This window comes from Ochotona princeps, chromosome 6 (genome assembly GCF_030435755.1).
Source record: "Ochotona princeps isolate mOchPri1 chromosome 6, mOchPri1.hap1, whole genome shotgun sequence".
NCBI lineage: Eukaryota > Metazoa > Chordata > Mammalia > Lagomorpha > Ochotonidae > Ochotona > Ochotona princeps.
The window spans coordinates 45,973,788-45,998,784 of record NC_080837.1 but is presented as its reverse complement, the minus strand read 5'-3'; the positions used below and the strand labels follow the sequence as shown (position 1 = coordinate 45,998,784).

Here is a 24,997-nt window from a genome sequence, read left to right as displayed (position 1 = left end):
GGTGGCATCAATGTGGGTAAGACCTGCAGCTGGGCATGGCCGAAGCTCTTGTCTCCATGTGAGAAACAATCAGTGGGGAGACGTAAACAGAGACGTGCAGCAAAGCAAGAGTTGGAAGGGCATTCAGAGTCTCTGCAACTTCACAAAACGAAACTGCCACTTTTAAAGTAAAGACAAATACCACTCTGCTCCTAAAACCACATTGTGAAATACATGAAATTTGCTCATTTTATACCAATAAAATAATAAAGGATGGAGGGAAAGTGCACACTCAAGGCGGTGTGAAGCAGTTTGGGATGCAGTGAAGTGCCCTTACCAAAGGTTAGGGTCATCCTCTCATAGGATAGAAGGTGGTGCCTGGGGCAGTGCACCCAAATGAGACAGGGCTGAGTCAGGACAAGCATGGGCCTCTTCCTGGCGACTTTTTTAAGGAATCTCGTTTTCCATCCACTGGGTCACACCCCAAAAGGCAGCAACACCCAGTCATAAATGAAGCCCAGAGCTCCATCTGGGTCTCCCACATGGGTTACCTTTCCAAGAAGCTTATTCTCAAAACCCATGGTTTCTGCCTGCAATAATTAAGTTTAAAACATGTAAATTTTAAAGACCTTTCTCCCGGTCTCTCCATCTCTCTGTAGAATCTGAATTTCAACTACAATTAAACAAATAAATAAATCTGCCAACTTGTGGCAGAATGGGTTGAGCTTCTGCCTGCAATACCGCCTTCTTATATGGGCAACAGTTCAAATCCTGGCTACTCTTCTTCTGATGCAGCTCCCTGCTAACGTACCTGGGAAAGCAAAAAGAAGATTCCACAAGTATTTGGGGTCCTCACCCACGGGGAACACCGGAATAAAGCTCCTGGCTGCCGGCTTCAGCCTACCCAGCCCTAGCTGTTGTGGCCAACTGGGAAGGAACAAACAGGATGAAAGATCTCTCTCTCTCTCTCTTTCCTTTTCCCTCTGTAATTATGCTCTTCAAATAAATAAACCTTGACATAAAATTAAAGAAAAAATGTTTCTCTGTTTTTAGAATAGTAATTATTAAGGCTTGAGAGATGGGTAAAGGAGTAATACAGAAAGATTGGATAAAAGATACCAAACACATTGAGAAAGAAATCGCAAAGTCTTCACATTACATAGAATGGTATAGTGATGATAGCTTACGGTAATGATAATGCGATTTATCTGATATTTACATCATCATGTGAAGTATTTATAGTCTGAACCACAATATATTGATTGATGGTTTCACAACCAGCCAGAATTGTCTCAAATATTCAATTTTGAGATACCCATAATGGAGTATTTATTTAGAATGCCCACATGCTAAAACATATTTGGAGAAAATCCCAAACTCAAGATCAAGCAAGAACAAAGGAGGTCTATAGACCATGGCAGGTTTGGGTACAGGCTGCAGGTGCAGGGGGAGCACTGTGCACTTGCTGCACAGAAGTAGGTGGCTGAGTCGGCAGGATGGGCAGCTGAGATGTGCAGGGTGACCTGCTTCTCCTTCTTGTTCAAGAGGACGGTGAATCGTTTGTCTTCTTTCTTGTCCATACTTGAGAAAATAGTTACAAACAACTGGAGACCTTTTCCAGGTTCCTGCTTATACCAGTACAAGGTGGTGGTGGCACTGTCTGAGTACGTGCAGGTGATGACACAGCTCTCTCCCTCCTGGACATTCAGGAAAGCAGGACTCTGCTCCACCTGCTCTCCTCCACTCACACCTGTGCAAAGGCAGAAGTCAGGAAAATCATCAGGACCACATTCCCTGAAGGAAATACCGATTCCTCAAACTAAAGTTAAGCAGTCTGGGAAAAGCCACTGTCCTACTCAGACGTTCAATGAAGATTTAGCAAACACCCTCTTCTCCCAAAACTCCCAACTCACAGTGCAGCCACGTGAGCAGAAGGAATCGTCCTGCAGCCCTCCTCATGGCTCCTCCTCTCGGGACCTGCGGTCTCCAGACGGGAGAGCTACTTCGATCCTCCGTGGCCTCTTCCTTTCCCCCAAAGGACCCAGATGAGATGTCTTAACACACTGCAAAGGCATCTGCCTCTGACTTACCCCCTTCTACAGCAATCAGCTGCAATCAGCCTGTCCTACAGGGTGCATCAGCAGAGACGCTCTGCCCTCTAGTGGCCAGATGTGAGCTGCCAAACTGTGTCCAAATCGGATTTCATCTTCACAATCCTCTTGGGAAAATTACAGGGAAGGGAAGGAAAGAGCAGTGAAAAGGAGAGGAGAGGGGAGGGGAAAGGGATTGGAGGGGAGGGGAGAGAAGGGGAAGGGAGGGAAGAGGCAACATGAACATATCAAGCAAAGTAAATTCCAGGGAAATGAGGCCGATTAACTTAATGTAAATGTAGGGTTCAGAATTTCATTTCATCTTCTCAAGAAACAACTGGGAGATTTTAAATCAATCAGAGATTTTTAATTTTATTTCCATGATCATTTAACAAAAGGATTGCATATTTGAAACAAAAATATGCTGATATATTTTTCACCAAGTAATTGTAAGTTCACTCTTTGTTACTCAGACCTCCCCTACTGTTAAAATAGGCTAGAGATTCACTCAGCCAATGTTGTCATCATTTTCCTTCAGCTCTGAAGCAGAAAACCCAGGGCTAGCCTCCCTGGCCACTTACCAAAGGGGAACAGTAATCAGCCGGCAGTCTTGAAGGGCACTGTTTATTCCCATTTAATAGATGGAAAAACCGAGGCTTAGAAGGTTCAGTGCATTTCCTCTCTGGATAAAAGAAGTGTGGAATCTGAAACAAGGCATGTTCATTCACAGCCATGATCTTAACTCAGTGCAATGAACAATTACGAAAAAACAGACCCTAAATTCAGGTGTAATATCATAAGTCAAGTACTATTCTCTCCTAAAACAGAGATTATGTTTTATTAAAAATATATATATTTTTTAAATTTTATTTGGAAAGTCAGATTTACAGGGAGAAGGAGAGACAGAAAGATCTTCCATCCACACGTTAACTCCCCACGTGGCTGCAAAGGCAAGAGCTGAGCTGAAATGAAGACAGGAGGCAGGTGCTTCCTCATGGCTCTCCCATGCAGGTACAGGTCCCAGCCTTTGGGCCGTCCTTCACTGCTTGCCCAGTACAAAAGCAGGGACCTAGAAGGGAACCAGAGCAGCCAGGATAGAAAATGGGGCCCATTTGGGATCCCGGTGCATGCAAGGCAAAGGCTTTAGTCACTAGGCTACAGCACCAGGCCCATAGACTACATTCTTGCCTAGTGGTCAGGGAGAGGCATGAACTGTGTGGGCAGCCGGGAGCGGACACTCTGACAGCAGTGACCACAGCGCACTTGTGTCTGCAGGACAACAGGGGACAATTCGTGGATGAGAACAAGGGCCAGCTCATGCCATACCCCCAATACTCAAGACTCTAACCCTAAATAGCTCTGGCTCTCCAAAACCTTCAAAGTAACAATTTTTTTTTTTAAGATGTATTTTTATTACAAAGTCAGATAGATATACAGAGAGAGGAGGAGAGACAGAGAGGAAGATCTTCCGTCCGATGATTCACTCCCCCAAATGAGCTGCAACGGGCTGGGGCGCGCCGATCCGATGCTGGGAACCAGGAACCTCTTCCGGGTCTGCCACATGGGTGCAGGGTCCCAAGGCTTTGGGCCATCCTCAACTGCTTTCCCAGGCCACAAGCAGGGAGCTAGATGGGAAGTGGAGCAGCCGGGATTAGAACCGGCGCCCATATGGGATCCCGGGGCATTGAAGGCGAGGACTTTAGCCGCTAGGCCACGCCGCCGGGCCCAATCACAACTAATTGTAAGGCATCTCGATCCTTAATCTATTTTGAACATTGAAAATGTTCTTATCTTGTTATACTATACAAAATGATGCTTCAAAATACATGCACGTTGTGAAATGGTTAAAGGGAGCCAATGAGCACACACATTGCTTTCCATGGTCATCATTGATCTTAGGGAAAAGAAGAATTCTCTGCGGCATAGTTAATCATACAGTAAACTGTTATTCACTATGGTCACCATCTTGTCCAAAAGAACACTTGAACTTCTTCCTCATGACTAAATGAATTTTGTACTTTTAGAAAAAAAATATCTTTCTTAATCTCTAGAGAAAATTTTAAGGCTGATTTTATACATGTTCACTCTGCTGGATTTATATATTTATTTCACAATCTCTGTTACAAAGCAAAGTGGTCACACCACAATGCAGACAACCCAGACCTTCCAGCTAGTGAAGAACGGATCAACAAATCTTGGTTATACACACAACATAATTTAATCAGTCTTTAAAATAAATAAGATTTTAATAAGTAACAAAACATGGATATGCTGAAACTGATATGCAAAATGAAATAATAAGACTGACACAAAACAACAAATATTTTGAGGCTTAACTTACATGAGATACCAGGACTACATCAATTTCTTCATTCCATTTGTCTTTAAAAACAGAAAAAATGTAAGTTGGCCTATCATCAACAATTCTCTGTAAGACATTTAAGATTGTTGACAACTGTTATTTCTATAAATTACTTTATCTTGGAAGCAAAATATGGTTTGTTTGCATACTGCTAAAGAAACATCTAAAACCATGTGTGTCATTTATTTTTTTTAAAAAGTTATATATCAATTCTAAGTCAGAGTCAAAGAGAGAAAGAGAGACAGAAAATCCTCCATCCTTAGATTCACTCCCCAGATGACCAGAACAGCCCCCACTGGGACAGGCCACAGTCAAGCGCCCAGAGCTTCATCTGGGTCTCCCACATGGGTGGCAGGAGCCCAACACTTGGGCCATCCTCCACTGCTTTCTTCCGGTCTCTTGCAGGGAGCTGAATCACAAGTGGAGCAACCAATGCCAAAATGGAAGCTGGTGTTTCAGGCAGTGATTTTACCCGCTATACAACAACACCAGTCCCAAATAGATGTCATTCTTCAGGAGGCAAACCAGTGAGCCTAGCTCACAAAGTGCTGTAGAAGGGAACATGTAAAGAGATGGAAGTCCAAGAACAACTGAGGCCCAGAACTGGACAGTCGCATGAGCCTGTCCGGAAGTGCTCCAACTGGACTCGCAGCACAAACAACACAGCACTCCTGCAGCAACACATGCCCTGACCCCTGGCTTCACAAATGTCTCTAGACCAACTCTGACCTCACTGCAGGCACATCAGAGAATCTCTCTCAGGTTACAAACTCACAAGTGTCTCTTGAATAAAATGGAAAAGTGTGGTGACCTATGAAATTGATAACACCTCAAGGAAGGAGAAATTGATAACACCTCTCTCCTCACCTGAGGAGAGAGCAGGAGACTGAGGAATGAAATGCTTATGGAGCAGGAGAACATTGGGAATTGACTACACATAAAAAACTGAGTAAAAGGAAACATGTGAGACCAGAGTAAACTGTCTTCACCAATATGAGATGCATGCAGAAGAAATAGAATAGTGACTCACAAGTTAGTAAAACTAAGGTCATACAATATTCAGCAAATGTGGTATGCCTGGATCAGTGTACAAATTAGCTGGAAATTTTGACCTCAAAATGCAAGTCTGTGTCACCTTCATCTTAATAAAGCTCAATAAGAAGGAAAGTCAAATGTTAGCCATGCTATTTTATATAGCAGGAATACAAGACATCCTAACTTTCTTTGAGAAAAAAAGATTTATTTATTTTTGTTGAAAGGCCAATTTATACAGAGGAGAGTCTGAGAGAAAGATTTTCCATCCATTGGTCACTCCACAAGTGGCCACAAATGCCAGTGCTGACCTAAATGAAATCAGGATCCAGGAGCTTCTTCCACATCTTACATATGGGTACATACTCTGCTGCCTTCCCAGGCCACAAACAGCAAGCTGGATGGGAAGCGGAGCAGCCAGGACACAAATCAGCTCCCGTGTAGGATCCCTGCACTAGACAGGGAATGATTATGCAATCAATCATTGCACCAGACCCAAGACTACCTAATTGTCTACCTTCTATTTACTGTATTTCCCATACCATGCACTTTATAATTTTATCATCAGATACAGGCAATGCATCCTATGTTTAAAAAAAAAAAGATAAGAATCCTTTCATCAAGAACAGAATTCACTGACTTTGATATCAGGGTGTAGAAATATCACCAGTGAGTCAATCCTACAGTCTTAGACTTCAACTAGAGATCAGTAACTGTCCTCAGAAGCTCACCAAAAACATTCTCAAATTCATTTGGGTGGCTTTGAAGCTGACTTTCAAGAAGGGCATATTTTGAACTACACAAATAAAAGTCAAACATAGGTCAATTCTTCACTCAAAGGACAGAAGCAAGTATGTCTTCAGCCCTCGTGTAGGTTTGGGTACAGGCTGCAGGTGCAGGGGGAGCACTGTGCACTTGCTGCACAGAAGTAGGTGGCTGAGTCGGCAGGATGGGCAGCTGAGATGTGCAGGGTGACCTGCTTCTCCTTCTTCTTCATCAGCACAGTGACTCTTTGGTCTTCTTTCTTGTCCATATTTGAGAGAATGTTTATAAGCAACCTGAGACCTTCTCCATGTTCTTGCTTATACCAATAGAAGTAGCTGGTGGCACTGTCTGTGTACGTGCAGGTGATGACACAGCTGTCTCCCTCCCGGACATTCTGGAAAGCAGGGCTCTGTTCCACCTGCTCTGCTCCACTCACACCTGTGCAAAGGTGAAGTCAGACACAATCGTCAGAACATCACTCCCGCTAGAATGCGTTTTTTAGAGTAATTTCCGGCTATCTGGAAGAGGGAACCCTCCCCTCAGATTTCTGTTGAACATTTGCACAACCTCCTTTTCCCCCCATGCTCCCAACTCACAGTGCATCCGCAGCCACAGGAACACGAGGAAATGTCCAGCAAACGTCCTCACGGTTCTGCCCATCATCACTTTTAAGCCCCAGGCTGGATACCCATCCATTCTGTGAGGCTCCTCCTTCCTCAGACACTAAGTTTCTGAAGCTTTCTGCACAGCCTCTTGCCTCTGCTGAACGTGGATCCTGCCCTATATGGTGCTTATTCACACACACACTGCCCTCTTGTGGTCAAACACCAACAGCTGAACCTTGGGGCCAAAACAGATTTCATCAGGAGGCCTGTCTTCTCCACATTAAATGAACGCAGCATGAGATCAAATACAGTAACTTCTAAGTGTGTCCTCAGAAATTACTAATATTCGGATAGAGCACACTGTAAATCAAGGTTCAGTATTCCACTTCATTGTGTCATTGCACACTACAAAGAGATGTTTAATTAATTTGACATTATAAGCTTTCCACATTCATTCAACCACAGGATTGGCCTATTTGAAATCAGGAAAACAATAGGAATGCATACATGAAGCAATAGAAATGCTAAATCCTCACCCACACCTGCTTTGTAAATTGACCACCTTGGTTCAGCTCTAATACAGGAAAACTCTTTGCACAGGTGATGTGTACACACACAGACTGGTAAAAGAGACAGTTTCACAATGTATGTCAGAGGGAGCTGCTGAAGCGCTGCACCTGCAAGCCCTGCTAGCTCCTCCTCTTCCCATCCTGGAAACCGGCCGTGGCGGGGATCAGTAGAGGAACGCTCCTGTAGCTTAAAAAAAAAAAAAAAACACTAAATTACAGAATGAAGTAGACAACAGGAGGCTATGCTATGGTGAGTTTACAGTATTAGTGTAACCAACGAAGGAGATGAGCTTGCAGAATGTGATGAGAAATCTGGTGTGTCCGTAAAATCATTTGTCCTGGAAGAATAGGTTGCCTGGATTCTGTGTGTGTGGTTGGGTTATTGCCAGCATTTGATTTAAATCTACAGACTTTTGGGAAACATCAGTCTACAGGTAGATATAATGTAAACAAGTACACTTGTTCAGATATGTTTGTATTTCATAATAGCAAAGTGAGTGCCCTCAAACACTACTACAGAATAATCTGTAATACACCCCTTTCTTGTTCGGCAGAAGAGAGGTGGGTTATTTGTTTTGTTCTGCTTTGTTTTCTATTTTGCTAACTCAGAGTCCAGACTTAAACTTTTTCCTAGATTGTGTTTCTAATCATTGTTTGGCTTGAGGACCTATGATAACAACCTTCACTCATTTTATTAAAGTTTCTCTCCAAGCCATGTCCCAGTTGTTTCAATAGCTAAGATCTTCATGGCAGAAAGAAATCAGAGACAGAGAGAGATCTTTCATCTCCTTACTCACTCCCCAAATGCCCGCAACAGCCATGGCTGAGCCAGGCTAAAACCAGAAACTCACAGCTCAATTCAGATCTCCCACATCAGTCGCAGCAAGCAGGGCACTTGAACCGTCACGTGAGTCCTCACATTAGCAGGAGGCTGGAGTAGGCTGCAACCCAGCACACCAATATGGGCTACAGGCATCCCAAGTGGTGCCTTTCCTGCTGCACCTGACGGCTTCCCCTCAAGGCGTGGTACCTCTCACATCTCATTAGAAAGCCCAAGTTCTTCATCAAACCTGCTTCATTGGGCAGAACTTGAATTCCAAACATTATCTAGTTGAGAGGAGTTGCTAAAATGTGTCTTCTTTCTCATCCCTCTAATTGTTGTTTTCCACCTGCTTTCTCAGAGTCTCATGCTGACATGTAATTTCAGGAATAGATAAGAGGGTGGTATCTAAAGACTTCAAGACTCCTCCAACTGTGAACCCCTTTTTCATGATGCCTTGTCTAGTCCAGCTACTCTGGAAACAGCAAACTCCAAACACTGACTCTTCAGCCCGGTCACCTACTCCCTACTTGTGCTTCAGTTGCCCTGTGCCATGCACTGACCTGCAGACCTGACCCAGTATGTTTCTGTCCACGTGCCACATCCACCCAATTGATGCTTCTTTCTAGTGACTCTCCAGAGTCTTCCAGTGGCATTTTCAAATGTGTTTGTTTTGATAGTGTAAGTCAGTTAATCCAACATCGTTTAGTCATTATAGGTAGCCAAATCTAAAACATACTATTAATCTGGGTACTTTGTAGTATATGAGCCAGAATTAGTTTCATTGGTTGCAGCCAAACTTTCAAACACTACCGTACTTAGTAAAAGCATTTGGGATTCAAGTGAGGTCATCTGTGAAACCACCTGGCAGTCGTTCAGTGCCCATCACATATCAACCCAGATTCATTCACTCACCTTCTCTCCTTTTCCTCCCATTTCCCACGGTCCCATAAGGCTTGAAAACTGAGACACAGAAAACCAAGCACACACACGTGCACATACACTCGTAAAGAGATTCATCTGTTGGAGTAACCCAGGGTGGAATGAATTTAAGAATGCTATCACCTAGACCTAAAACCTGGTGTAATTTTACTGCCCAGTATTCCATCAATGCCCAGTATGAACTCCTCAAGTGCTTCTCCTGAGACACGCTACACAGACAGAATCATACTCTGCAAATAGAAAACTTCAGATGACAACTGCCAATGGGATTTTGAGCACATTCAGAGCTACATTATTGTGGTATATGTGGATTTCTGCATAAACAAAAGGCCCTCTCCCCAACAATTAAAATGGAACCCTTACTGCTGGGTGGGTTGCAATCTCATTTCAGACCCCATTACACTGTCCTCCTAAAATAAAGTATTTTCTGTCTTGGCAAAAAAAAAAAAAAAAAAAAAAGAATGCTATCACCATCTCCCCTCATATGAGGGAGGCTCTAGTCTTTCAGCTTTCTAGATTTAGTTTTGCTGTTTTGCTATGTAAAAACTATCAAATGGAGGCTACCATGTAAAACCTATCAAATAGAGGCATCCATTATAGGCACCAGCTCCTGTCTGCACTACTCCACTTCTGATCCAGCTCTCTGCTAATGCACCTGGGGATGCAGTACAAGATGGCACCTGCCACCCATGTGGGAAACACAGACAAAGCCACTGGCTCCCGGCTTCAGTCTGGCTCTGCACGAGTTGCAGCCATCTGGGGAGTGAACTAGGGGACACTGGGGGATGGAATCGCTCTCCCTCTTGCATTCTCTCGTCTCTCCCTCTCCCTCCCTCGTTCCAACTTTCCAAATAAATAATTATTTTAAAAACACTGTCAAATTATTCTCCAAACAACAATCATTACAATCCTGAAATTTGCCAAAATACAATGTATCCGACAGCCTCATTATGGCTGCCAAGAAAAACTGAAAAGCAAATATCAGATTTTTAAATTGGGCAGTTCTGACAATATGACAAAAGAAAAGAAAATGTTTTCATTTGATCACTATTTCAAGCATATGCAGACCTACAGTACACATTCACAGACATGGTGGGCTTTTTAATTCATTTACATATTTTAGAGGAGATATATATATATACATACATATATATGTGTATATATAGGGGGGAGAGAGAAAGAGAGAGAGAGAGAGAGAACTTGTACCTGCTGATTCACTCCCCATATGCCCCCAGAGGCCAACCCTGGGCCAGGCAGAACCCAGGAACTTCTACCATGTCTCCTAGGACCACATCAGCCTCCAATGTCACTTTTCACCATCTGATGCAATCACCTGAAAACCTAGCCTGAAATCCAAATTTAACATCATTCATTAAATACAATTTTTCTCCTAGACTGTAGATAAGATTCTGGCCCAAAATCTCATAGAGATGAATGAGCCACATACACACAAAGAGTAAAATCCCAGGAGAGCTATGGTTTTTGCACCCAAGTCTCTGACAGGGGCAGCAGAGCACAGCTTAGGAGCATCTGGAGCACAGGAGCACATAATACACTCCCAAAGCCTCGGATCTAACCTCACACGTCTCTAACTCTCCCTAAAGATTCAATAGCAAGGACCGAGCACAGTATCTTAATGACTAAAGTCATCACCTTGCAAGAATCCCATAAGGTACCAGTTCATATCCCAGCTGCCCACTTCCCATCCAGCTCCCTATCTGTGGTATGGGAAAGCAATTGAGGATGGCCTTGGAATGCCGCACCAACCAGGGAGGTTTAGGAAAAGCTCTTGGCTTCAGATTAGCTCAGCTCCAGTCATTACGGCCTCTTGGGAGTGAACTAGCAAATGATGGAAGATCTCTCCCCTCTCTTTCTCCACCCATCTCTCTCTCTCTCTCTCTCTCTCTCTCTCTCTCTCTCTCTCTCTCTCTGTTTCTGTCTCTCCTCCTCTTTATAAATCTATATTTCATATAAAAACAAATACATCTTTGAAAAGAAGAGGAGAACAGTAAACACTATTCTAAAAAGATGGAAAACTTCCACCAGGTTCTCAGCCCTTCATGTCACGCTGTCCAAGGGGGTTAGGTGAGAAACCTTGATGGCACCCATAATGTTAACCCATGGGCCACACGAGTTAAGTGAAACCACAGACTTTCAACACAGTTTCATTCAAAATATTCTAACTCTCCTATGGTCATTTGGAAGGTGAATTTCTTGAAAGATATCTTGGAGCATCCATAGGATTTTAAAACACAGAAGATTCCCATCTCAGCGATCAACAATGCATGAACCTGTCTTCAGCCCCATGGCAGGTTTGGGTACAGGCTGCAGGTGCAGGGGGAGCACTGTGCTTCTGCTGCACAGAAGTAGGTGGCTGAGTCGGCAACACGGGCAGCTGAGATGTCCAGGGAGAGTAGTTTGTCCTGCTTGTTCAAGAGGACAGTGAATCGTTTCTTTTCTTTCTTGTCCATACTTGAGAAAATAGTTACAAACAACTGGAGACCTTTTCCAGGTTCCTGCTTATACCAGTACAAGGTGGTGGTGGCACTGTCTGAGTACGTGCAGGTGATGACACAGCTGTCTCCCTCCTGGACACTCAGGAAAGCAGGACTCTGCTCCACCTGCTCTCCTCCACTCACACCTGTGCAAAGGCAGAAGTCAGGAAAATCATCAGGACCACATTCCCTGGAGGTAACACTGATTCCTCAAACTAAAGTTAAGCAGTCTGGGAAAAGCCACTGTCCTACTCAGACTTTCAATGAAGATTTAGTAAACACCCTCTTCTCCCAAAACTCCCAACTCACAGTGCAGCCACGTGAGCAGAAGGAATCGTCCTGCAACCGTCCTCATGGCTTCTCCTCTCAGGACCTGCGGTCTCCAGACGGGAGAGCCTCTTCCTTTCCCCCAAAGGACCCAGATGAGATGTCTTAACACACTGCAAAAGCATCTGCCTCTGACTTACCCCCTTCTACAGCAATCAGCTGCAATCAGCCTGTCCTACAGGGTGCATCAGCAGAGACGCTCTGCCCTCTAGTGGCCAGATGTGAGCTGCCAAACTGTGTCCAAATCGGATTTCATCTTCACAATCCTCTTGGGAAAATTACAGGGAAGAGAAAGGAAAGAGCAGTGAAAAGGAGAGGAGAGGGGAGGGTAAAGGGTTTGGAAGGGAGGGGAGAGGCAACATGAACATGTCAAGCAAAGTAAATTCCAGGGAAATGCACAGGAACTGGAGCTGGGGACAGGCCTGATGGGGGCTATTGGGGTTCGTTCCAACTAGGCTGCAGTTCCTGCTGGTGTGCTTGAGGGCCAAGTGTGTGATGGGCATGGCTTGGCTGGGCTGCCGCATCCATTAGTCTGCAATTGGCATGGGGCTGAGCACAGAACTGATCTGGAAACTGCAACCACCAGGATGTGTACAGACTGAGCTGGACCCCTCACTGGTTGGCACACGGGAGTCAGATCTGGGGTCACCTCAGGTAAGATTTCTTTGAGGACCATTGGACTCAGAACTCCAACAATGGGGAAAATCACAGGATTTGTGGTCTGACAGTAGAGTACACATGTCAGAACTGGTCCTCTTTGGTTGCCAAAGCCTGAGCAGTGAAAGGCATCCTAAGATGCACAGTGGAGACATGACAGATCATTGAGGCCAGCAGAAGACATCTAGTACCATGGCAGATGATGGAGGGCAGAACAAATTGGACAGCTCTCCTGGCCAAGCTTTGACAGCAAGTATCTGGGTGATTCAAGACTCTAAGGTGGACTGTGTCAGCCATGACACCTTGGAAGGGTTTCCTCAAGCTTGGAACAATGAAATAAACAGCATCTCAGAACTACTGAAACCACTTAAGCAGTACCCTCAAAACATGCTCCAGACTGGGGGCCCTAGGATGACATCGAGTGACAGTTCCATATCCCTAGGTACTGATGTGGCGAAGTTGCTGGAAGCAGCACACTCCGCTACATTCAAGAAGAAAAAAATTGGAAGCAATTGTCTCGTCCACTTTCCCCCACTCCTCAACCCAGCCCACTCTAATTGGTGATCCACATAGGCATACACTCATCTCCATTATGTAAACATCATCCAAAACAAAATAAATTTAGTAAATAAAAAAATTCATGGTCTGTCCTTTAAAATGATCACTGAATACCATGCAGAATCACTCGCCCTCCTCTTGACCACTGACCACTCAGATTTTCCTAGATGGTGTTGTCTGTGTCACCAACCGCCATTTAGAATAACCTCTTATGACAACATCCTTCCGCACTTCCAAAGCTCTCTCTCCTACCATTCTCCTTTCTGTTATTATCTTGGTTCATTCCAGCAAAAATAAACCAGAGCAAGGATAAAGTCAATATCTGTTAATGATGCAGACACACAGGAACCTGCCATGAGGAAGCTACCCTTAATGGAACCTAGGTTGATCCACTGTTAGACATAAATCAAGGTCACCATTGTGGTATAGCACATTAATCTGCTGCCTACAATGCCAGTATTCCATGTTGGCAAATTCTGTCTGCTCCACTTCTGATTTAGCGTCATTCACTTAGGAAAGCAGTAGAAAATGCCCAAGTGCATGCACCCTTGCACCCCACGTGGGAGACCCAGAAGAAATTCCTGGCTCCTCGTTTTAGTCTGGCCCCACTCTTGCATTCATTTGGTAAGTCAATCAGCAAATGGAAGACCTCTTGCTATCTATCTGTCTTGAAAGATCTCTCCCCATAGTTTAAACCCATACATCCTGAGGAAATACAGAAAATTATTATCATCTCTCATCCATGTTGTACTCCTTGTGTATCCCCAAACTCTGATTATTAAGAATACCCTTCCTAACCAGAAATGTACATATTTCAAAAGACAAAGAGATGTGTATAGATTCAATGCATATATGACATTTTTACTGTAAAATTATAATTCAGGATGCGGTGGTGGAACAGCAGCTAAACTGCTGCTTAGAACAACCAAATTCAGAGAGCCTGGGATCCAGTCCTGCCCCGGACCCTGATCCCTTCCTGCTAGTGCTAGGGGTCAGCAGGGTGATGGCCCAGGGTCCTGGCTGCAGCTGGCCCAGCCCTGGAGGTTACAGGCATTTGGAAAGTGAAACAGGGGTCGGAAGAGTACACTCTCGCTCATTTCTCTCTCTCTCTCTCTCTCTCTCTCGCTCTCTCTCTCTCTCTCTCGCTCTCTCTTGCACTCTGTTTCTCATTTCTCTCTGTACACCTTTAGAAAATAAAATGAGTTCACGTATTAAAACACACAAAGTGACTCTCTGACTCACTCTCCATGGAAAATGACTAGCAAATCACTCAACCTGCCCTATCCCTGCTGCGTGGTTCCTGCACTTACTTCGAAATTTCATTTGTAGCATTTTTCATGGGGGCCAGCATTGGCAAGCTGTCACCTGAAACACTGGCATCTCATATGAACACCAGTTCAAGTCCTGGCTACTCCACTTCTGATCCAGCTCCCTGCTAATAAACCTGGGAAAGCAGCAGAAGATGACCCACGTACTTGGGTCCTGACATGCACATGACAAATCCAGATGAGCTTCTGACCCTGGCTTCAGCCTAGCTTGGACCCTACCATTGCAACCATTTGGAGAGGGAACAAGTGAACGGAATATCTTTTTCTCCCTCTCTGCCTCTCCATTTCTCTTTTCAATTTTGCCTTTTATACAGAACTAAAAAAATCTTTGTTAACAACCATAAATGTCTATATTTGTGTGAGACACTTAGATAGTTTGACACACGTGTACAGCAAGTACCAAACAAAAGAGGAATTTATGTTACTATCTCATTCCATTCTGTTTGAAGCCATCATGCTCCTCTCTCCCAGTTCTTCATGAATTATGTGTTACATTGTGGTGAACTCTTACCACCTCACTCTGCTATTGTGGAACACTGATTTCTGTCTCACTGTGCTTTGCTACCTGTGGTTCAATTTCCACTGAATTCTCTCCCTGCCCTCTTCCTATTTCTAGTTTCTAGAAATGACTTATCTGTACTGTTTTAAGAGTTGATTTCCTGACTTTGGATCAGCTCAACTCTGGCCTAACAATCACGTAAATGTATATTCCCACTTAGAGTGTATAACAGTTTTCTTTTCACTACATCCTCACATGTTGCTTTTTGTGCTTACAATAATCCACCTAAATAGATGTTATCTCAAGGATCCAGCTACTCGGTTGTTACCTGCTGCCTTCATGGCGTTTGTTAGCAATAAGCTGGAATTAGGAGAAAATCACCTGCTAATGCTCTTGGGAGAGCAGCAGAAGAGAACTCAAGTCCTTAGACCCCAGTACTCACATGGGAGACACAGACATTGGTTTCACTCCTAGACATTCCTAGACATGTCTTCAGCCAGGCCCAGTCCCAGCTACTGCAGGCTATTCAACAAGTGAGTTAGCAAAAGGAAGATCTATATCTCTCCATCTCTTTCTCTGTAACTCTACCTTTTAAACAAATAATAAAGAGGATAATATCAGAGCTCAGAAACACTATCCATCACTACAAGTATAAAAGGATGATAACAGAAGAAATACAATGGGGAATTGTAACAATCAAGATCTGTAAGACTTGGCAGATTCAAGATGCTCAATTTAGAATATAGTATGAAGTGGAAATAATTCAAAACAATCATGTAATCTTAATTTTTAATAAAAGTTAACAAAGAAGGAACACCAAATATTGCAAATGATCTATTTGTTATTTCAGCCAGTAACTGCAGCTGTTTGGTTTGACTTTCATTTGCAGGATATCTTTTTCTACCCTTTCACTTTCAGATTATGTGTATCCATAGTGGAAGTCTGTTTCTTGTAAGCAGCATATGCATGCATTTGTTTGCTTATCCAGACATGATTTATTTGTATGACAGGATTAAAAGGCGTTTTTACTTTTTACTTTATATTTAACTGTTCTCCCATACTGTTTTTCCCATAGCATGCATTAATAATTTCATCATCAGAAAAGTCAATACATATATTACTAAAGGATAAAGATCTTCCATGAATTCACTAACCTTGACCTCAACGTGTCCTTGAAGGGACAAAATTCATTTTTGAAAATAAGGTCAACCCTGGAGCTCTGAAACTAACTGAAGACCACTAATTCTCAGGAAAAATTCACTCAAAATGATCTAGCATGTACTGGGTCATTTTGAAATTGAATCTCTTTCAAATGCTTTTAAATGTCCATATGTTGAAAACAAAATGCCAAAAATCCTGGCTCAAACGTCAAAAAGCAGAGCAGATATTCAGATTCCATTGAAGATGTTCCCATTTATTCTTTTTGTTGATTTTTATTTGTCAAAGGGTTTGGAATTGTAGCACAGCAGTTGAAGCTACTACTTACTGTGTTACTATCCCATATCAGAAAACCAGTTCAAGTCCCAACCACTCCACTTCCAATCCGGCTTCTGCTCATGTGCCTGGGAAGGCTGAAAACATGGCCCAAGTCTTTGGACTGCTGCTACCTATATGGGAGACCAGGATGGAGTTGCTAGATTCTAGCAACAGCCCGACCAAGCTCTAACTCTTATCACCGTTTCGGGAATGATCCACTGAATAAATGACCTACCTATCTGCCTGTCATTCTCCTTACTCTCTCTGTCTTCTATCAATCTTTGTCACTCTGTCTTTCAAATAAATAATCTTTTTAAAAGGGGGCAGGAGGAGGCAAAGATAGAAAGACAGATGTTACACACGCTGGTTCACTCCCCCAAATGACTGCAGGAGTCTGTTGCAGGTTTGGGTACAGGCTGCCGGTGCAGGGGGAGCACTGTACACTTGCTGCACAGAAGTAGGTGGCTGAGTCGGCAGGATGGGCAGCTGAGATGTGCAGGGTGACCTGCTTCTCCTTCTTCTTCATCAGCACAGTGACTCTTTGGTCTTCTTTCTTGTCCCGAGTAGAAATAATATTTATAAGCAACTGGAGACCTTTTCCAGGTTCTTGCTTATACCAGTACAAGGTATCGGAGGTACTGTCTGTGTACGTGCAGTTGATGACAAAGTTGTCTCCCTCCTGGACATGCAGGAAAGCAGGACTCTGCTCCACTTTCTCTCCTCTGCTCAACCCTGTGCAAAAGAAGTCAGACAAGACTATGATCATCATATCATCATTCCTCCCTAAATATTTTCCACAATAATTTCAGGCAACCTAAAAAATGCCAGCCTTCTGCTCAGTCTTCTAATGAACATATATTAAGCCTCTTGTTTCCTCAAAGCTCCCAACTCACAGTGCAACTGCAGCCACAGAAACAGGAAGAAAAGTCCAGAAGGTGTCCCTATGGTTCTATCCATCAGAACATGAAACATCCAGCAAGGCGAGCTACGTCTCTTATGGCTTAGCTTCTTTCCTCCCAAGCACAGAAGATTCTGAAACTGCCTACACAGGCACCTGTTCCTATTTTTAGACTCTTACACAAGTCTACCAAAGAGAGCCTGTTCTGACTGTGAGAGACTATACTATTTTAATGATACAGGGGAAATCAATGGGGGAGGAGGGAACGTTGGGAATTAAGGGAAGGCGAAGGGAAATCCCAGAACCTATGAAATTGTATCATAAAACAATAAAATAAATAAATCTATTTTTTCAATGAGAAAAAAATTTGAACAATTTTTTTAAAACCTGTTCTCTATTGTGCATCAGCAGAGACAGGCTGCCCTCTTGTGGTCAGACCCCCAATACTAAACCACCTTGCAAGGTCCTCTTTTATCCCAATAGGCATCTTTGTGAGAAAATAGGAAGCACCGATGAATCAAATAAAAAACAAAATCCAAATGTGTCTCCAATCAGAAATTCAGTTTGGCAGAGAGCAAACACAATGAAAATGAGGGATTCAAAATTGTTCATCTTCTCAGCACACAATTGAAACAATTGAAATGAATTTGTTAGCAGTGTTTACTGAGCAACAGGGTTAGTCTATGTGATCACAAAAATGCTTGATCCGTGAGCCAATTGGAAAGCAAAATCCTTCCAGCTCTAACAGCTCCTACTATTTAAACTGGACACAGATTCCCTCAGACAAATCCACCATCTTAATTCTGTCTAGCAGAGATAAATCAATCATCTTGATTCAGTCTAGCAGGGAAAATCTTTAGATGGTTTGTAATCACAAAGGTTGCAATGAAAGAAACAGCCTTGCTAAATATGTCAGATATACACACTGCAGTCTCTGTTCCTTCAACTCTGGCCTTGCCCTGACCTTGTCATTCCCAGGAAATGATGCCATGTATCAAAGGAGGAATATTTCCTTACTAAAAATGACTACTTCGTAGAGAAAAAGTTTAGAGAGGCGATAGGTTTGCATGTGTAAATTGTATTGGTGCAATCAAAGGGAAGAATAAGCCTTGTAGGTTGTGATGAGAAGTCTGAAGTAGACTTGGAAATTCCATCTTGCGGGAAAATAGATTATCTCAGGCAATGGATATGTAGCTTACAAGTTGGCAAGAATTGACAGAAAACAGTAGACACTCGCAGAAACATCAGGCTGCAGGTTGATATAAGGGAGAATAATGGAAGTCTCCTCCAGGTGCTCTTGTGTGTCGTAACATCAGTGAGTGAGCTCTCCTCAAAAGCAACCACTGAACAGTCCGCAGTGGAATTACCCCTCCTGGGAATGGTGAGCACTCTGGTTTCTCTAGATTCCACAGCCAGTGTCTGAAATAATTGTATGAAATGTCTACTGACGATGACACCCTGTATTCCTTTGAATAATCTTCAAACTGAGTCTCCCCTGTGTCAACATCTCATGTCTTTAGGGTCATTCCAGCAACAATAGATCTGGGCAAGGAGAAGTCAATGCCTGTGAGTCTAACAGGCACATGAGAATATGACCAGGAAAGATTTACCCTCAGTAAAACCCAGTATCACCTGTTGTTGGAAGCAAAAGTTCCCTCCTAGTGATTGGAGTTCATGTATTAAATATGGAAATTTAATATCCCAACATACTAATTATGCCGATTTGCATTCCTAATATAAAAAGAAATGTACACATTTCAAAATTCACAACATAGATGCATACATTAAGTATACTTACAAATATTCTCATTTAGAGATTATTATTCAGGATGGGCCTTGTGGTACAGTGGTTAAGCCCCTGCTTGGGACAATAACAGCCCTTTCGTGTTCTTGGGATGCAGTCTCACCACCACTTTCAGTCACTTTCTGCTAACACACACCCTGGGCCGCTTGGGTCCCTGCCACCATGAGGGATGCCTGGACAGAATTTCTGCTCTTGGCTTTGATCTGGCCCAGATCTAACTATTGTGCATTTTTGTAAAATGACCACAAGATGTGATATCTCTCTTTCTCTCTACACCTTTCTCTTTGTCATTTAATCTTTCAAGTAAACAACAATATAAAATAAAATTATGACTCCTTCATTCATTCTGCATAGATAATTGCCAAGTCAGTTATCCTAACTCAACACTGCTGGATTGTTCCTGCACTGACTTGAACTTCTAAACTTTTTGTTTTTATTAACAGTCATAACTGTCCATATTTATGGGAGGAAATGTGATTTCTACACATGTGTACAGCAGGTACAGATGAAAAGATAATTAGCTTGTATATTTATTTCTCTCTGTAGCCTTTACAATCTTTCTTCTAGTTCTACATAAAATATGTATTACATTATGGTGAACTACAGTTACCCTACTGTGCTTTGGAACAAAAACTCACTCTGACTCTGTTTTGTTACCTGTTGTCCAACTTCCTACTGTCCTCTCTTCTACCTTTCTAATCTTTAATAATACTGGATCCATACTTCCTTCAAGTTGACTTTTTTTGCAAGATTTATATATTTTTATTGGAAAGACAAATTTACAGAGAGGAGAGACACAAAGAAAAATCTTCTCTCCACTGGTTCACTTCCCCAAGTGGTTGCAATGGCCGGAGCTGAGCTGATGGAAAGCCAGGAGCTTCTTCCAGGCCTCCCACATGAGTACAGGGCCCCAAGGCTTTGGGTCATCCTTCACAGCTTTTCCAGGCCACAAACAGGTAGTTAGATGGAAAGTGTAGCAATTGAGACACAAACTGGCACCCATATGGGATCCCAGCACATGCAAAACAAGGATTTTAGCCACTAGGCTATTACATCAAGCCTTCAAATTGACTTGTTTAGCTAACACATCTTGGCTATAACATGCAATATTTGCTTTTCTATGTCTCTTGCTTCACATAACATAATGTCCTGTATTTGCATCCATCTTGTTGCAAATGACAAGACTTCATTCTCTTTGTGAATGAGTAACATTCCATCATGTGCCTGTTTCACTGATCTTTATTCATTCATCCCTTGATGAACCCTTAAGCTGACTTCACATCTTGACTGTTGTAAATTGTGCTGTTGTAAATGTGGTGGCTCATGTGCCCATTTGATATGCCCATTTTCTTTTCTTCAGAAATGTACTAAGAATTGAGATCCCTGAACGATATACAGGATCTGTTTTTCAGTTTTTGGTGGAGCCTTCACAGTGTTCTTCATAATGACTGTAGCAATTTGCATTCCCAGCCCTAATGTGAAGTGCTGCCTTTTCTCCACATCCTTGCCTGTGCTTTTTACCCTGATAGTTGCTTTGGCGAGGTGATCGGGCCTCACATTTCCACACGGATTTGCCATGCTTATTCTCATCCTTCAGTTTCTAGCACCGAGATGTACTTTAGGGATTCCTCTGCCATCTCAGCAGCCTCCATCTCAAGTTTTTCAATGGTTCTTTGGTGGATCCCACCACACCCATGGATTTGATGGTCAATAGTGGTGGGCTTGCTTATCTACATTTCCAATAATGACAGTGTCTTGCTTTTCCATTTGGCTTTGATTTAGCAGTTCTCAAAATGCCTATGTTCTGATACCAAACTCATTGGAATAGATATTCAACCAGCTTTAAGGCCAATTTTGCATGTCAAATACACTTGATCTGTACAATTCTCATATTATCTCTATTTACAAAGCAAACTATTCAGATCAAACACACACACTGACCATCTGCAACTGGTGAGTGGATAAACAGACAGTCATATAGCCATTCAATGAATGTCATTTTTAAGAGGAGGAAAACCTCATACATGCTAAAACACCATACCATGAGAATAATCTGCAGATGGAGATAAGCAAGACATAAAAGAACAAATACTTTGTGATTACACTTATAAGAAAAAGAGAATATGCAAATTAATACATGCTGTTTGCCTGTAATAAGAGCAACAATTACAATGTAAGACAAGGCCATTGTAACTTCGTTAACATCAATAATTCTCTATAAGACATTTAGAAAGTCAACATCTATTTTTCTTATAATATCTGTTTGCTGCTTCCTACGTTGCACAAGCTATCGATGTAAAGGTCATATCTGAACCCAGAAATACTGCCTTTGATTACAAAAACAAGAGGATAATGGCAGGAGAAATAAAATAGTGCAATGTAACAATTAGGTTCAATGGTCCCGCATTGTGGTGCAGCATGTTAAGCCACTCTGTGAAACACTGGCATCCCATATCAGAGTGTCAGTTCAGCTCAAACCACACCACTTCTTTCAGAGTCATTGACGCTCCTGTGAAGGTCCATAACATGGTTCCTGTTGCGCAAGAGGGAAACTAAAATAGAGGCTTTTTGCTCCCAATTTCAGCCTAGTCCAGACCTCGATACTGCACTAATCAGGGGGTGAGCCAGCAGATAGAAATTTATCTGTGTGAGTGTCTGTGTCTTCCACTCTGTAGCTCTTTTTTTTGCAAATGCAAGAATAATGTTCAGAAAACAAAAGAGAGGCAGAGACAGAGACTGACAGAGTATGGGAAATCTCCTGGTTCATCCCCCAAACAGCTGAAACAACCCTCATGTGGGTTTGGGTAGAGGCTGCAGGTGCCCGTGCAGGGCTGTGCTTTGCTGCACAGAAGTACACAGCAGAGTCTGCAGGATGGGCAGCTGAGAGTTGCAGGGAGAAGTGTTTGGATTTCTCATTCATGAGGACAGTGAGTCTTTGGTCTTCTTTCTTGTCCATATTTGAGAGAATGTTTATAAGAAACTGGAGACCTTTCCCAGGTTCTTGCTTATACCAATAGAAGTAGAAGAAGCCACTGCTTGTGTAAGTGCAGTTGATGACACAGCTCTCTCCCTCCTGGACACTCAGGAAAGCAGGACTCTGCTCCACCTGCTCTCCTCCACTCACACCTGTGCAAAGGCAGAAGTCAGGAAAATCATCAGGCCCACATTCCCTGGAGGTAACACTGATTTCTCAAAGTAATGTTAGGCAGTCTGGAAGACACAAGTCTCCCCTGAGACTGCAGGGTTTTTTGTTTTTTTGTTTTTTTTTTAAGATTTATTTATTTATTTTTCTGGGAAAGACAGATTACAGAGTGGAGAGACAGAAACATCTTCCATCCTCTGGTTCACTTCCCAAGCAGCTGCAACAGCTGGACCAGCCCTTAAGAAGGTGGGAACCAGGAGTTTCCTCCTAGTCTCCCACGTGCATAGGGTTCCAAGGCTTTGGGGCAATCTCTACTGCTTCCCAGGCCACACACAGGGAGCTATATGGGAAGTGCAGGAGCTGGGAAACATACTGCACCCATATGTGATCCAGGTGGTTGCGGGCCAGGATTTAAACACAAGGCTATCGCGCCACACCTCCTCCCTCACTCCTTCCCACACACACAGATTTCTAATGAATATTCCCCTAAAATTCCAACTCACAGTGCAGCAGCCACAATAACAGGAGGATAAGTCCTGCAGGGGTCCTCACAGGTCTGCCCATCGGGACCTGCAGTCTCCAGCCAGGAGCAAAACGTCTACTGTCAGTTCCTCTTCCTTTCCTCCTAAGCGCAGGGGCTCCTTAAGCTGCTTGCACAGACTTCTGCTGCTGTCTTGAGCCTGCTGTTACAGAAGTCAACCCCAAACAATCAGTCCCACGCCCTGCAGGAGCAAGAACGCTATGCCCCCTTGTGGTCATATCCCAAATTGCTAAACCACACACAGGACTTTTTTTTTTCCGTTTTTGTTTTGTTTTGTTTTGTTTTTTTGTTTGTTTTTGTTTTGTTTTCATGATAGAGTTTGTTAGGCTCAGAGGATTCCACCTTCCACCCTCCCCATCCCAATACCCCATTCTTCTCCGTATTATTACAATAGTTTAAGTCCTTCAACAACAGTCACAAGTCCATCATTCTGCTAAGTACATCCTGACATTGTAGGTCTAGACAATGGTAGAAATTCCAATGTCTTATTGTCAAAATATATTTAACAATTTCGTTGGGAACCTTATATCAGGAGTAGAGTTGTATAATGCAATATGTATTCACTTCTAGGTATGTTAGTCTCTATTATACAGTTCCTGTAAGTGAATATATGTGTTCATATACATTATATTTTATACATGTATTTATATTTATATGTGTTTTTACGTATGTATCTATTGGTCTTGTATTTTGCAGGAAGATTGTCTTATATCAGAGAGAGATGATATATGACATTTGTCCTTTTGGGATTGGTTTATTTCACTGAACATCAAGGTCTCTAGTTGGGACCATTTTGTTGTAAATGATAGAATTTCATTCTTTTTAATGGCTGAGTGCTATTCCACAGAGTAGATGTGCAACAGTTTCTTTATCCAATCCTCTTTCAGTGGGAATTGGGGTTGTTTCCATGTCCTTGATATTGCAGATTGCACTGCTATAAATACAGGATTACAGGCATTGTAATTACAGGCCTTGTTCACATGCAGATGTCACTTCCTTTGGATATATTCCCAAAAGTAGGATAGCTGGGTCCTACAGTAGATCGATTTTCAGTTCTTTTAGCATTCTTCATATGACTTCCATAGTGGCAGTATTAGCCTACACTCTCACCAACAGTGAAAGAGGGTACCTTTCTCCCCACATCCATGTCAATAGTTGTTGTTAGTTGATTTCTAAATGAAGCCAATCTCACTGGAGTTAGGTAGAATCTCAATGTGATTTTTATTTCTATTTCCCTGATAGCTAGAGAGCCTGCATATTTTTCATATGTCTACATAACAGAACACATTTAGGATACCTAAGATACACACATTTTTTATTGTATGAAACTGTAATTTAATAATAACACTAAAAATCACAAGAATGAAGTCACATAAGGGTAACATCTACAAGACATTTCAGAAAGTCAGCATCTGGTTTTCTACTAAAGTGTTTTTCTCAGAAGCAAAATGACTTGCTTGTATACTACATATTGAAAGGATGCCAGATAGCACCCCTGTCATTCTTAGCAAACCACACCAATAATCCTAGTCAGAAAATTCTCTCACTGTGACAGTGACGCAGTAACATAAGGAGATAGAAGTGTGAGAACTACTGAGGCCCAGAACCAGATAGCCATGGGAGGCTCTCCAGGGGGTGCTCCAGCTGGCGTGTCAACACACACTCCTATGTGTCAATACACACTCCCATAGCACCATGCATCCTAGCCTTGGGCTTCACAAATGCTTCCACTAAACCCCAACAGCTTTGAATGCAGCTGGGGAATTTCTAAGAAACCCATTATCATTAGTGCTCAAAGAGACTTTATCCTACCTGTTTGATACACACACACACACACACACACAGAGGAAGAAGTATGGGACCCCTAAGAACATGCAGCCCTCAAAAACGGAAAGACAACTGAAGAGAGGACACATGACTAATGAAATAAATTGCTCTGAGCTCAGTGGGGTAGCCTAGCGCTGAAGTGTTTACTGGGATCCCATATGGGCACCGGTTCTAATCCTGACAACCCCACTCCCCATTCAGCTCCCTGCTTGTGGCCTGAGAAAGCAGTTTAGGACAGCCAAAGCCTTGGGACCCTGCACCCACGTGGGAGATCTGGAAGA

General features: G+C 42.8%; 1 protein-coding gene and 3 gene segments (V, D, J or C); all 4 read right to left on the bottom strand.

Moving 5' to 3' along the window:
* Nucleotides 1–1,328: 1,328 nt before the first annotated feature.
* On the bottom strand, nucleotides 1,329–2,142 carry LOC131480482 (T cell receptor alpha variable 5-like). The segment is given in 2 exon segments: nucleotides 1,329–1,729; nucleotides 1,893–2,142. Coding segments are annotated over 2 exon segments (447 nt in total).
* Nucleotides 2,143–6,059: 3,917 nt separating this feature from the next.
* Nucleotides 6,060–7,493, bottom strand: LOC131480565 (T cell receptor alpha variable 5-like). The segment is given in 2 exon segments: nucleotides 6,060–6,666; nucleotides 6,825–7,493. Coding segments are annotated over 2 exon segments (444 nt in total).
* A 3,968-nt stretch (nucleotides 7,494–11,461) lies between these two features.
* Nucleotides 11,462–17,555, bottom strand: LOC131480481 (uncharacterized). The gene is made up of 3 exons (XM_058665398.1): nucleotides 17,398–17,555; nucleotides 16,877–17,236; nucleotides 11,462–11,805 (listed from the first exon to the last, which is right to left on the bottom strand). Exons 1-3 carry the CDS (start codon nucleotides 17,474–17,476, stop codon nucleotides 11,462–11,464), a joined length of 783 nt encoding a protein of 260 aa, XP_058521381.1. The 5' UTR covers nucleotides 17,477–17,555.
* Nucleotides 17,556–20,934: 3,379 nt separating this feature from the next.
* On the bottom strand, nucleotides 20,935–23,003 carry LOC131480563 (T cell receptor alpha variable 5-like). The segment is given in 2 exon segments: nucleotides 20,935–22,332; nucleotides 22,852–23,003. Coding segments are annotated over 2 exon segments (579 nt in total).
* Nucleotides 23,004–24,997: the final 1,994 nt, after the last annotated feature.